Source organism: Acomys russatus, chromosome 29 (assembly GCF_903995435.1).
Source record: "Acomys russatus chromosome 29, mAcoRus1.1, whole genome shotgun sequence".
NCBI lineage: Eukaryota > Metazoa > Chordata > Mammalia > Rodentia > Muridae > Acomys > Acomys russatus.
Genome location: NC_067165.1, coordinates 5,794,607 through 5,809,153, shown reverse-complemented (window position 1 = coordinate 5,809,153; position 14,547 = coordinate 5,794,607). Strand labels below are relative to the sequence as shown.

The 14,547-nt window shown below is 41.3% G+C and overlaps 1 protein-coding gene across 1 annotated transcript in view; it reads right to left on the bottom strand.

The window, feature by feature from the left end:
• The window catches only part of Ift25 (intraflagellar transport 25), a 30,733-nt gene that overhangs the window by 15,748 nt on the left and 438 nt on the right, over nt 1–14,547 (bottom strand). Inside the window, exon 2 of the mRNA XM_051171148.1 lies at nt 3,805–3,917. Within this exon, the coding sequence (XP_051027105.1) occupies nt 3,805–3,902 (98 nt within the window). The 5' untranslated portion in view covers nt 3,903–3,917. The remainder of the gene's footprint in view (nt 1–3,804; nt 3,918–14,547) is intronic.

The following is a 14,547-nucleotide window of genomic DNA, read 5'->3' as shown; positions in this document are numbered from 1 at the left end:
TGGAAAAGCAGCCAGTGCTCTTAACCACTGAGCCATCTCTCCAGTCCCCCAAGATCTCTAGTCTATTTTTTTTTTCTGAGACAGGGTTTCTCTGTGTAGCCTTGGCTGTCCTGTACTCGCTTTGTAGACCAGGTTGGCCTTGAACTCACAGCAATGCGCCTGCCTCTGCCTCCCAGAGTGTGGGGATTACAGGCACATGCCACCATGCCCAGATCTCTGCTCTAAATGAAGACAAATTTCTGCAGTTCTATGTATATATGTACACTAATCTTTCTATACCAAGTCAGTGAGATAAATAATTATTACTTGCCTTTCACAGGAAATACAAGAAAAAAGAAAACCATGAGACACAGGTAAAGACAGGTATTAAATTTCTGATTCAAGCCTTACAGTTGAGTTCTCATTATAGATCCTTTAATTGGGATTCAGAAGACATGTACGTTAGCCAGGTGTGGTGGCGCACGCCTTTAATCCCGGCTCTCAGCAGGCAGAGGCAGGTGGATTGCTCTGAGTTCAAGGCCAGCCTGGTCTACAAAAGTGAGTCCAGGATAGCCAGGACTGTTACACAGAGAAGCCCTGTGTCAAAAAAACAAAAAAAGAAGACAACACACATGTTAATTGATTCTATCATTCATTTATCTGTGTGAGTTTTTAAAACAAGATCTTTTACCTTTGGTAATCCTTTTGTTAAAATGAGGTTAAAAATCCTTCTTTAAAAGGTTTGTTTATTAGATTTATGTATATGTGTATGAGTCCATGTGCACAAATATGTATGTTTTTATGCTACATGTGTGCAGGTGCCTACAGAGGTAAGAAAGAGGATATTAGATCCCTTGGAGCTGGGGTTATAGGAGGTTGTGAGCCATCTAACATGGGTACTGAGAACAAACGCTAGTCCTCTCCAAGAGCAGCAAGCACTCTTAACTTCTGAAATATCTCTTCAGTCCCTCTTTTTGCTTTTTTGAGACAGAGTCTTACTATGTAGACCAGGCTAGTCTTGGTTCAAGGCAATTCTCCTCCTGCCTCAACCTATACTGCCCACTACTGTAAGACTGTAGGTAAGAGACACAATGTCTAGTTGAAATTTTTGTATGTGTTTATTATTCCCCAAACTGCAAAGCCCTATGCAAAATTTGCAGTCACACATGTATGTGTGTACATATGTATTTATATATGTGTGCATATGTATAAATTATGCTCTCAGGCTTTCCAACATTAGCCATGTTTAACAAATATTTGATGTTCTAAATCAACAACCTAGTCAACAAACAGTTCAAGATCTTACAGAGTCAAAGATAATCAAAGAACAGGCTGATTTCTAAGAATTCACAGCTGAATTATGGATAAACAATTACAAAAAAGAAACAGGAAAAAAGCAACTCATTACAGAGAAACAATTACCAAAAAGAAACAGAAAAAAATAAAATCACACAATTTTATAATAGGGACTTGAACCAACTGCTACTGGAGTCAAGTAACCTCATCTGAGGGAAAAGGTGTCAGCAAGGAGCAGCAATTGACCTTGAAGAAAGAGGTCTGGTTGCTGAGATCATATTCACACAAAATAGAATACTGAGACTTATAACATCTCCATCTTACAACTGGCTCTGCCTGGACAGTTGAAACTAGTTTTTAATGCATATACCTGTCTTCCTACAAGTCTAAAATAAAGATAACCTAATAAATCCTTTCAGCTCTTAAACAATATGTTTCTACCAGTCAGATTGTGATGATGTATACACAGTGAAAGGTTTTTTAAGAATCATAAGCCGGGCTGGAGAGATGGCTCAGAGGTTCAGAGCACTGACTGCTCTTCCAGAGGTCCTGAATTCAATTCCCAGCAACCACACGGTGGCTCACAACCATCTATAATGAGATCTGGTGCCCTCTTCTGGCCTGCAGGTATACATGCAGGCAGAATACTGTATACATAATAATAAATAAATAAATCTTAAAAAAAAAAATCATAAGCCACTCGGGAGGCAGAGGCAGGCGATCTCTGTGAGTTTGAGGACATCCAGGTCTATAAAGCAAGTCCAGAATAGCCAGAGCTACACAGAGAACCCCTGTCTCAAAAAGAAAAAAAAAAGATTGAAAAAAAATAATAAGCCAGAACTATTTAAAAGAGGTATTCTCATAATATACAGATGGTTCAGTGGTTAGAGCGCTAGCAGTCCTTCCAGAAGATCTGGTAGGCTCAATTCCCAGGGCCTACATGGCAGCTCACAACTGTCTGTAACTCCAGTTCCAGGGGATCTGACACCCTCACACCAATGCACATAAAATAAAATAAAATAAAATAAAATAAAATAAAATAAAATAATTAAAAAAAAAAGAATACTGGCTATTCTCCCAAAAGACTTAGAACCCACATGGTGGCTCACAATGGTCTATAACACAAGGTGATCTGACGGCCTCTCCAGACACTGAACACATTTGCACAGACATACATGCAGGCCAACTGGGAATCGGAATCCACAGTGAGATCTGGTGCCCTCTTCTGGTGTGCAAGCAAAACACTGTATAATTAAACAACAACAACAACAACAACAAAAAGAAGTTGCTATTTTGGTTTTCTGTCTTTCTGTCTTGGCAAACCACTTTCTAAAACCTATTTATGTGTTGTAGAAGTTTAAACTTATTAGATGTACACATGTTTTTGTTTTAATTCCACGTGTGGGACATGGGGGCTGTTCCAGTGTGTGCACAGCTGATAACTGCCTGAGGGTGCGCCATGTTTGTCAGTGGGAACTGCCTCGTGCAGGGGCGTGGTCTTTGGCAGTAGGCGTAAGTTCCAGACCCAGAGAGAGACTGGGGGCTCCGAGAAAGAAGAAGCTGGTGCTCCCCTGCTGCTCCTGGTTGCTGTTGATGCAGTTTGATGAGAAGAAATTAAAGATCTCCTGAAACGAGGATTAGACTTGCCTCAAGGAACCGAATGACCCTAAACACCAGGAAGCAGCTAAGGAAAACTATGCTCCTTCTCCCCACTAACCTTCATTCTCCCCTACCTGATGTTGGGGTGTTGAAAGGGATTGGGGTGGAGAAGAAAGAGAGATTAAAAACCAAAAATAAAAATACATCTTAAAAGTACACCTACATTTATGGGCTGGAAAGATGGCACGGCAGTTAATAGCACTGGCTGCTCTTGCAGAGGACCCGGGTTTGGTTCCCAGCACCCACACAGCAGTTCACAACTATCTGTGACTGCAGTTCCAGGGGATCCAGTGCCCTCTTCTGTCCTCAGGCATTGCACACACGTGGTACATATACGCACACATAAGTACAACACCAGGACACATAAAATAAAATAAATAAAACTTCAATTCCCATGCACAGCCATTTGCAAAGTAGGAATAGTGGAACACAACTATAATCCTGGGCTCAGACAGGAGAATTTTGAGTTTAATAGGAATCTAGGTTACAGTAAGACCTTCTCTTAGAAAACCCAAAGCACAAATAAACAGAAAAAAAGCCAAGGGAAACAACATGATGGTAGAGTAGTTGTCTACCATAGGAGTGCCTTGGGTCTAAATTCCAACACTAAAAAAGAGCAAAATGAACAAATTAAACTTGTTTATACAAAGAGTTCAGTCTAAGAATTATTAAGGATAAAAACCTTATTCACAATCGAATGAGTTCAAAGAATGGCTCCACAAATAGATACTATGAGGTCATCTAGCTCACTAAATATTTATTGAACTGATTAATAGAGTCAGCTGTTATAAAACAGGGCCCCAGTCCTCGAGGGGCCCCCTGGTCTAACACTAAGCCTGGAATTAGGGCAGAAGGAAGAGCCATTCTTACCCATCGATGATATTTTCAGGTGGGTGCTTCTCATCACTCGAGGTAGCCAGAATCACCTCAGTCCCTTCAGTACTCGAACAGAGATCCACCTTCCTCATCTCAAAATGTGTAGCCTGCAAAGTTTATAAAGATACAGTAATCAGAAAGCAAACTCTAGACTCTCAATAGAAAAGAAAGCAAAGCTGTTGCCTAGCACACAGTTTAACAACCAAGCTATTCAGACTGTGGGAGGGACTTGCACACTTCTGCCCTCTCCCTGGGATGACCTATAAAAACTGATGACTTCCACTACAAAATGCCTTTGACTGCTTGAACTGACATCATTATTCTGCTTCTAAAATTAAAACCCTCAGTAATTATATATATATACATATATATATAGTTAACATAAATTATGGGTGACTTTTTACTGTTTATAGCTGTATTTATGATTTTAAAAAAAACTGGAGGGTGAAAACAGGTCTTTTGTGAGTATCTATACCCTTTTAAAAATATTTATTTATTATTTATACAGTATTCTGCCTGAATATGTGCCTACACACCAGACAAGGGCACCAGATCTCATTGTAGATGGTTGTGAGCCACCATGTGGTTGCTGGGAACTGAACTCAGGACCTTTGAAAGAACCAACAGTGCTCTTAACCTCTGAGCCAACTCTCCAGCCCGAGTATCTATACCCTTATCAATCCAAGTATCAAACAGTATTGACTATGGGGACTTTTATTTTTTAGTGTGGGTCACTCTGTAGCCCAGGATGGTCTAGAAATCATTAGCAGACTAGGCTGACCTAGAACTTACAGTAATCTTCCTTCCCCAGCCTCCCAAGTGCTAGGATTACAAGCATGAGCCAACACACCTGGCAGCATTGGAGTGGGGTAGGCATAGAAGATCTCTCAGACTCAGGGGTTTCCTTTGTCTACTCCCCGTGAGTCGGGGTTTCAGGCCTGCCCACCACACCAGCTTTATTTACAATTTGGTTGTAAGTAAGCCTATTTTGGTTGCTTTTTGAGATTAGAGCTTTGCTTTGTTAGTCATGCTGTCCTCAAGAACTCCCAGACTCACGTGATTCCCCCCTCCCTTAGCCTCTCAAAGAGCTAAAATTATAAGGACTTGTAACAACAGCATTTACCATTTTCTGAACAGACACATGAAATAAGGAAAGTGATAACCTTATCTAAGAATTTGTAACTAGTCACCTGGTCAGGGACTTGAGCTCATACTACTGAATAAATCTTGTGGGCTCCACTATAGGGGAGACTGGAGCATAAAACAGATTCTCTCAGATCTTATCCTAGCTGTTCTGACGGTGATGCAGGTAGATGCAAAGTAACCAGACAGCTGTATGTGTGCATGCATGCATACACACACACACACACACACACACACACACACACACACACATAACACACACACATACACACACATACACACACATATACACACACACATACACACACATACACACACATACACACACACACACATATACACACACACATACACACACACACTCCAAATGACAACCAAAAGAATACCATTTACTTCCTTTGAGACAGGTTCTCTCATTGGCACCTTCCCAGCACTGAGCTGACTAGCACATGCCACATCTGGCTTCTTTACCTGGGTTCCAGGTACCAGAGTTTAGTTCCTAGCACCCACCTGGGTAACTCACAACACACACAAAATCTTAAAAATATTCTAGCTACAAATCCCATTTCGTGCGCCTTTACAGATGTCTTCTCCCAATCCAGGTTTGATTTTTCTTTTTCACATTGTTTTTGAGACAGGCTCTCACTATTAGCTCAAACTCTGACCCTCCTGCCTCAACATTCTGACTGCTAGGATTATAGGTGTATTCCACCATGCTTAATTTATGGCTTGTGCTTTGTTTGGTTTTAATGCAAGGTAGTTGCCTACTACACTATAACAGCACACAAAATCGGGACCAAATCACAAGAAGCAGTGTATTCAATAAAGCTTTACAAAGCAAACACACCAAGATAAAGAAATGTGAGAGCTTGTGAGAAAGTCTTTCTCATCCCTTCGCCATCACTGTCTCTCCTTCCTCCTGTCCACCATTTCTAACACTGTGAATTAGGTCTGTCTACAGTTCATGTACATAGAATCACAGTTCAGGCTTATTTGTATCTGGCTTCTTTCCCTCATTCTGTTTGTGGGATTTATGAATGTCATATTGAGCACCATTAAGTACAGTTAGGTACAACTGCAGCACAGCCCCCCATGCACGTCACCTCAGAGGAGATCAAAGGAAAAAGGCCCTTGTGAAGCTTCACAGGAAGTTGGTGCTAGCTGAAAAGCAAAGAAAGGTTTCTTTGGTCTTATGTACATAAGAGACACAGCCAATGAAGGAGAAACTAGCTTACTACTTAGTTATTTAAAAGCAGAGATAAACTGAAGGTATTTAAAATTACAACCTGGTCTAACCCGGCAGAAGAATTGATTTGTCCCTTATCCTGGCCCCCAGACAAAGGAAAAGAGGTGAAAGGTGTGAAGTCTCCAGAGGGGAAATTATCTGTTCACTCTAGCTTCTGCTGAGAGACTGAATCAAAGAAGGTCAGAAGCAGCTCAACAGATGACTCGGGTGCTGGAGTTACCCACGTGCTAATTTATATTAGAATATACAAACGTAACTGTATAGAATCTGTTCATTTGGGGGAAACATGGACAAAATGGGTGAATAGAAAGTGAGTTTTACAAGGGAATGAAAACTTAAAAGGAACAACACAGAAATTTAGGTATTGAAAAATACAGTTATGAGCCAGGTGTCATAGCGCACACCTGTAATCCCAGCACTCAGAGAGGCAGAGGCAAGCAGATATCTGTGAATTTGAGGCCAACCTGGTCTACAAAGCAAGTCCAAGAAAGCCAAGAATACACAGAAAAACCCTGGGGGGGGGGGGGGGGAAGAGAGACAGAGACAGAGAGACAGAGAGATATTAAAATACTGTCAGCTAGGCTTAACATCAGATAGAATTTGGCATAAGCAGAGATCACTGGGACTAGCAACATCAGTTAGTAAGGTTGCTTCCAGCCACACTTGATGTGCATTCAACTCCCAGAACACATAGTGGAAGGAGAGAATCAACTCTGCAAGTTGTCCTGACTTCCACTGTGTACCATGGTATACACATGCCCACAACACATAATAAATAATATAAAGAAAAAAGTAAAGATCACTTAACATGAATATGGACTGAAGGTGTGTTTTAATGGTAAAGTACTTGCCTAGTATTAAAAAAGAGAAATGATGTGCTCAACTGTTAAAAGCACTTGCTGTGCCAGGCACAGTGGCATACGCGTTTAATCCCAGCACTCTGGGAGGCAGAGGCAGAGGCAGGTGGATCTCTGTGAGTTTGAGGCCAGCCAGCCTGGTCTACAAAGTGAGCCCAGGACAGGAAAGGCTACATAGAGAAACCCTGTCTCAAAAACAAAACAAAATAAACAACAAAAAAGCACTTGCTGCTCTTCCAGAGGATCCAAGTTTAGCTTCCAGCACCCACATCACTCACAGCCATCTCTAACTCTGGCTCTAGAAGAGCTGACACTCTTTTCTGGTCTCCACAGGCACCCACAGCACATGTGGCAGACATACAGAAATTCATACACATAAATAAAAATAAATCTTAAGAAAATAAGGGAGCTGGAAAAATGGCTCAATGGCTAAGAGCACGTGTTACTCTTACAGAGGACCTATAGCACCCCTGTGGTAGCTAACTACCATCTGAAACTCCAGTTCTAGAGGGTCTAATGCCCTCTTGTAGCCTCTGAGGGCACTACACGTATGTGGTGCACAGACATACGTGCAGGCAAGGCATCCATTCACATAAAATAAAAATAAATTATCTTAAAAAATAAGTAAGTGAACAGAGCATCAGACCTATGAAATAATGTCAACTAGTCTGAAATATGCACAACTGGAGTTGGTGCCTTAGGAGGAGGAAACTGAATAGTGTAGGATATTATTAAGAAAGACGGTTGAAAATTTCCCCAAATCTAATATATAAATTCACTACTCCAAAAAACTCTGACCTTTAAGTTGAACGACACATAGAAGACTTTTCTCAGGCACAATTAGTCAATTGCTTAAAAAGAAAAAGAAAGAAAGAAAGAAAGAAAAGAAAAGAAAAGAAAAGAAAAGAAGAGCAGTCAGAAAAAGAAGCAAAAACCACAGTAATATATGTCTGGAACACAGATGCCTCCAAAGGTGTTCTTTGTAATGCTTTAGTTCAGTCAAGATGATCCATCACGGTAAATATTTCTAGATTAGCTCTAGATCTGTAAGAATGAAAGCACTAGATGTGGAAACACGTTTCCAGCGTAGAATGACTGTTGACGTGGGCTGCCAGTGTGACTTAGTAATAGAGTACTTGCCTTAGATGCAAGAGATCCCAACAAGAACCACAGAACCACCCCCAAAGTCTACCAAATGGCCTTGAAAATAAGAGCAAAGTCGGGACTTAAGAGATGCAGAAGCCGCAAATATGAGCCTGGTGTGGTGACACACGCCTGTAACTCAAGTGCTCAGGGGCTGCGGGAGGAGGCAGAAGCTCAGGTCCGTTCTTAAGTGTACAGCCACCTGGACACCAACCTGGCTATGTAAGACCTTTTCTCAAACAGAACAAAACAAAGACAATAAATAATGCATGACATTGTACTTACAGGTCATGTTAGTAAAGCTCTTAACACTGAACATGGAATAACATTAATTCAAAATAGACTAGGGGGCTGGGGCTGCAGCTCAGTGGCAAGAGTACTGTCCAGACAGAGAGCAGCACTAGGGAACTAAGGATTCATGTCATCATCCTAGGGTTGCATAGTAACTAATAATGATAAAACCAACAAATAAAGAAGGCTTCTCTGTTCAAATGGTGGAAGTTCGGTGTCTACTATAACTATCCTGAAAGGTGGTGGGACCTTTAAGAGGTAAAACCTACTGGGAGGCGAATGGGTCACAATAGCCCACTAAAGGGATTATTAATGATGGTCTCAGAGAGTAGGTTGGGTTTTGTAAGAGTAGATTCACTTCTGTGAGTGGCGCCTGGTCCCTGCCTGCTCTCCTGCTTCCTTCCCTTGACTTGTGACCTCTTCCCCCTACATGCTATCCATCACCTATGAGACCCTCACCCAAACCAAGCAGCATGTTCTTGGCCCTCCAGAACAGTGTGTTAAATGAACCTATTTTCTTTACAAATTACCCAGCTTCAAGTATTTTATTATAAAAAACAAAACAGACTAATATAAAAGCCAACTGAGGAGAAAAAAAAAAATTCCAACACCAGAAAAATACTTGACTATACTGAAAGAGGACAAAAACACAGATTTAAACACAAATACATTATTTTTCCATTTATCATTAGTAAACTAACCACTAGCTTATTAGACTGAACTTAAAAAAATCAACCAAATATTTTCAAGAGACACACTCTAATTTATAAAGACACAGACTGAAAGCAAATGATAGAATACAGCGTGCTTTTTTCTTCTTTATTTTTCTGAGATAGGGTCTTTTTATATAGCCTGAGCTAGCTGTGAACTTGTGTGAGCTTACGTGTGCTGGGATTATAGGCCTAAGTCACTATGTTCAACAGGTATACTTTTTAATATTTAGTGAGGTAAGTTCCTCTATTTAATATTTAAAATTTGTCTGATATTATACTTTGAACCTTACTAAAAACAATTCCATCAAGTTATGTTTTTTAAAAAAGCTTTTTGAGATAATTGAAATATTTCTACATGAGTGTCAATGACTGCATTTACTTAGAACTTTTTATTTTGTTTTTGTTTTCAAGACAGGGTCTCTCTATAAAGCCTTGGCTGTCCTGGAACTTGTGCTATAGAGAAATCTGCCTGTCTCTAACTCCCAAGTGCTAGAATTAAAGGCATGTGCCGCCACAACACCACAACTGCCTACTTAGACTTTTTAAGTCTTTAAAATATTTTACAGTTTTATCAACATCTTCTTGGTCATTATACTTTTTACTGCTACTATAAAGGGAATCGCTTTAAAAACAACACTCAGGATATTTTATTCTTAGCCAAACAATGGGTATTTACCACATTTCATCACTGTCACATTCACTGATATTTTATTAGATCTTACTGCTGCAAAAATTCTTTGTACTAGTTAAACTTTTTCTTTTAAATATCCATAAACATTCCATCAAACACATGTATTAAGACGACCATATGGATTTTGGGGGTTTTGTTCTTGTTTTGGTTTTTCGAGATAGGGTTTCTCTGTGTAGCCTTAGCTGTCCTGGACTTACTTTGTAGACCAGGCTGGCCTCGAATTCACAGTGATCCACCTGCCTCTGCCTCCCAAGTGCTGGGATTAAAAGTGTGTGCCACCATGCCCGGCTGACCATATTAATTTTCTTAAGGGTATTAATGTGATCAAGTAAACAAAAAAAATTTTTAATGCTACAGTATTCCCAAATCCTCCCCAGTGCTAGAATCACAGCTGTGTCCCTGTGTACCACCCACACCAGCTCTAGAGCGACTTTTCTTTCTTTCTTTTTTAAAGGTATTTATTTAATTTTTAAATATTTATTATTATGTATACAGTGCTCTGCCAGAAGAGGGCCAGATCTCATTATAGATGGTTGTGAGCCACCATGTGGTTGCTGGGAATTGAACTCAGGACCTCTGGAAGAGCAGTCAGTGCTCTTAACCACTGAGCCATCTCTCCAGCCCCACGACTTTTCTTTCAAATTTGATAGTTCTATTCAGGATTTCTATAACTTCTCGAACCACTTTTATAGTTTAATAATTTCATTTATTATTATTGCTGAGTGTGTATGTATGACGCCTATGTGGCCATCACCTCCATGGTGCCCGTGGAGGTCAGAAAACAACTCTGAGGAGTCAATTCTCTCCCCACGCCTTTATGTAGGTTCTGAGTATCAAACTCAAACAACCCACGCATATATACCAAGCACTTTTAGGCTTTATATTAATTACTGATCACTTTTATTTCGTTTCCTTTTGGTCTTTATATTAGCATAAAGTTCAGAAAGTTTTTATTATGGTTTAAAACAGCATTAATAGTACTGAGAGCTGGAGTCATTCTGCGAAACACATGTTCTAACATTGCTGTATACATTTTTGTTGACAACTCTTTCCACAACCTTTATACTACGGATAACAGAGAATTGGTATTGGATGAATATAGTTAAGGCTTACATTTAAAAGGAGGAAAATGGAAAACTCCTATATAAGCATGCTGATGGATTTACAAAGAAAATGTATTAAGAATTGAAAATGTAGACACAAGTAGAATTGAAGGTAATAAGAACATTAACTACCAAGTTACACCAAGGTAGCTTTCTTTTTTTTTCTTCTTGAAGTTCCTATCAATTAGAAACATATTTGTTCTGAAAAGTTTAACAAATATTTTCTTTTCTTTTTCTTTTTTTTTTTTTTTTTTTTTTTTTTTTTTTTTTTCTTTTTTGAGATAGGGTCTCTCTGTTTAGCCTTGGCTGTCCTAGATTCGCTTTGTAGACCAGGCTGGCCGCAAACTCACAGTGATCCACCTGCCTCTGCCTCCCAAGTGCTGGGATTAAAGGTGTGTACCACCACTGCCCGGCCATCAAATATTTTCAAGTTACACTTTGGGCCAAGAAAATATGGGCTGGTACTTTCAACAGTTACTAATATTAGCAAAACAAAATGAACCTGTGGGATATTTTTATTATATCCTATTCAGCACTTCTTAAAATCTAATTTATTTTATAGTGCTAGGAATTGAACCAGGGCTTTGAGAATGGTAGGCACATGGTTTCCTGTTGAGCTATAGTCCTATTCAACACTTAACGTGGTTTGGCATAATGGCGCAGAACTGTAATCAAAGCATGTGGGAGGCTAAAAGCAAGATTATCACAAATGTTTGGGCATCCTGGGCTACACAGTAAGCTACAAAGTAGCTTAGCTTTGTAGCATCCTTAGCTACAAAGTAAGATCCTATTGCCAAAGAGAGGGGGTGGGTTGGGGATTAAGTAAAGATCTTTGAAATAGCATCTTTGAGAATTAAGGGTATTACGAAGTCTGCTTTTCAGCTCTGCAGACATGACAAAGCTGAACGATAGAACTGGCCCTCAAAAAGAAAAGACCGAAGATGGGGTGGAGTTCAGTTGTGTAGCGTGTGCTTGACATGTTCATGATCCTGGATTCAATAAAGGAGAGGGAGAGGGGAGGGAGAGAGAACAGGCTAGAAAGAACAGTTTCATTGGTACAAGGGTATGTTCATCTGTTTACATATAGTCCATGGCTGCCTTTGTGTGCCAGAAGTGAGTAGCTGTCACAAACTATAAAGCCTAAAATATTTGGTCTTTTATGACACTTGATGTAGATATATTAAATTTAATTGGTTTGGTCCATGACAAAATCAACATAAGACGAAACTGTCACATAGATAAATTTTTAAAATGTTATTTTAGATTATACTAAAAGTTAGTCTGGGGGTGCAGCCAATGGGAAAGTGCATGTCTGGCAGCCATGGCGCCCTAGGTTTGATATTAGCATTCTAACAAGCCAAAACACAGCTTAGGAAGTTAAAGAGGCAATCCATTCCATCAAATTCTCTGAACACCAGTAAGAGGCCCACATATACTACGGGCCAGGGCCCTACACTACATCAATACAATCTGTAACTGAAATTTGGTTCTTGTCAAGCTGATAATGGATACACTGGGTGCTAACCAGTGTTCGGTTCTAGGTAGAACATTTCAAGGACATTAGTAAGTGCCATGCTGTTTGGGGTAGAGAAAAAGTTCATGAGCATGCCCACGCCCGTGTACACACAAACAAATTAAATGTAATAAAAAATGTAAATGAACAAATTTTTTGGAAAAGTTACTGTGTGCCCTCCAGTAATGCATACGCTAAAGATGTACGTCCTCAGCAAAAGGATGACAGACAAATCTGTGGCATTTTTATATTTCCTAATTTTATTTTTGCTATCTGAGTTGATGTGAATGCCTCAAAGCAGGTAACTACAGTATGTATACTCTATGTGGATACAAATATATAAGGGAGAATCAACAAATGTTCAAAAGGATTACTGGTCGAGGTGATGAAGGCTGGAGGACTGGTAATGAATTAGAGGCCTGCCTGGGACCTGCTCTCAATAAGCCAAGGAAGTAAGAATTACCATTTAGGGAAATGTTTTCATATCGATGTACACAGAAAATGAATAGGATATAGTGTGTACTCTTCAAATATTCGATTCATTTCTTACCTCATTCTTTTTTGTTTGTTTGTTTTGTTTTTCGAGATAGGGTTTCTCTGCGTTAGCCTTGGCTGCCCTGGACTCGAACTCACAGCGATCCACCTACCTCTGCCTCCCAAATGCTGGGTTTAAATGATCGAAGATGTTTAAGGAAAGGGCAAATAAGTGCTTTAATACATAATGAGCCGGGGCCGTGGCGGCCCACGCCTTTAACCCCAGCACTCGGGAGGCAGAGGTAGGTGGATCGCTGTGAGTTCGAGGCCAGCCTGGTCTACAAAGCAAGTCCAGGACAGCCAAGGCTACACAGAGAAACCCTGTCTCAAAAAACCAAAACAAACAAAAATAAAAAAACCATAATGAATACTCCTAGAACCACCTGCATCTGTCCTGTTAAACAAGGAAGAAAGGAGCAGAGGTGGGGCTTTTATTACGTTTTTGTTGCAATTAAGGAGTCAACAGGCATGTTTTCGCAGCTCCAAGATGCAGGTTTGAGAGGCCATGTTTGATTTAAGTAAGCATGAATTCCCTCAGGGGCTCTCTACCAAAGTGCTAGGCTCTAGGAAATCCTCCATCTTTTCTGTTTCACCTTCAGGGATGCTGAATGCCTTATCCTTCACCAGGGCCATTGGTTTTCTTCTCACATACACAGTGAGGCCCTTTCTGGTACTTTCTTCAGAAACCTTCTGGGTCAAATCCTGGGTTGATTCTGTCCAAGTTGGCCACATCTGCATGCCCCAAATCCCTTCCGATACCATCTTACTGATAACTCTACTGTAAATTTAAAAAACAGTCATCCTCTGTCTCTGAGAGCGACAGCCCAGAAACTGTCCTCTCAGCTCCTCTGTCTAGGCCCAAAAGATTTCAAAGAGCCTACACGTACCCACATCGACTTTAAATATAATTTATAACAGTTTGGGTTTGGACGATGCTGATAATGTCTTACATTTGGTATATTAACTGTGATGTAATTGTTCTTTCTTTTGAGGGGTCAAGCATCATTTCGGGGCACTAACAGGCTCTTGGGGAGGGGGTACCTAGGGAGGTCTTCTGGACCGAGAGAGGCCAGGCCCTCTCCTAACGACGTCGCCGCGCCTCCCGCGTTCGTCCGCCGCGCGTCTCCTCAACAACCGCTTCCTTCCCGCCCGCATCCCTCCGCCAGCGTCGCCACCAGGCTCCCACCTCTCCGATGCCCACCCACCGTGCAGCACAGACCCGGTCGCCTGGGCCTCGGGAAGCTCCAAGATGGGACTGTCCGGTCGCGATCCCCACCCGGCACGCCCCGCCCCGCCCCGATCGGCCCCGCCCCGCCCAGCCCCGCTCCCCGCACTGGCCTCAGCAGAGTACCCCGGCGCGCGCCCAGCGCAGCTCCGCCCCACCCTCTCCGGGCACAGGACCCGCCCAGATGCGCCCCCTCGCTCGCTCCTGCGCCTTTCCTCGGGACTACCCTTACCCAGCTCCGCGACGCCTCGGGGGCCCGCAGAGGTCGGGGGGGGGGG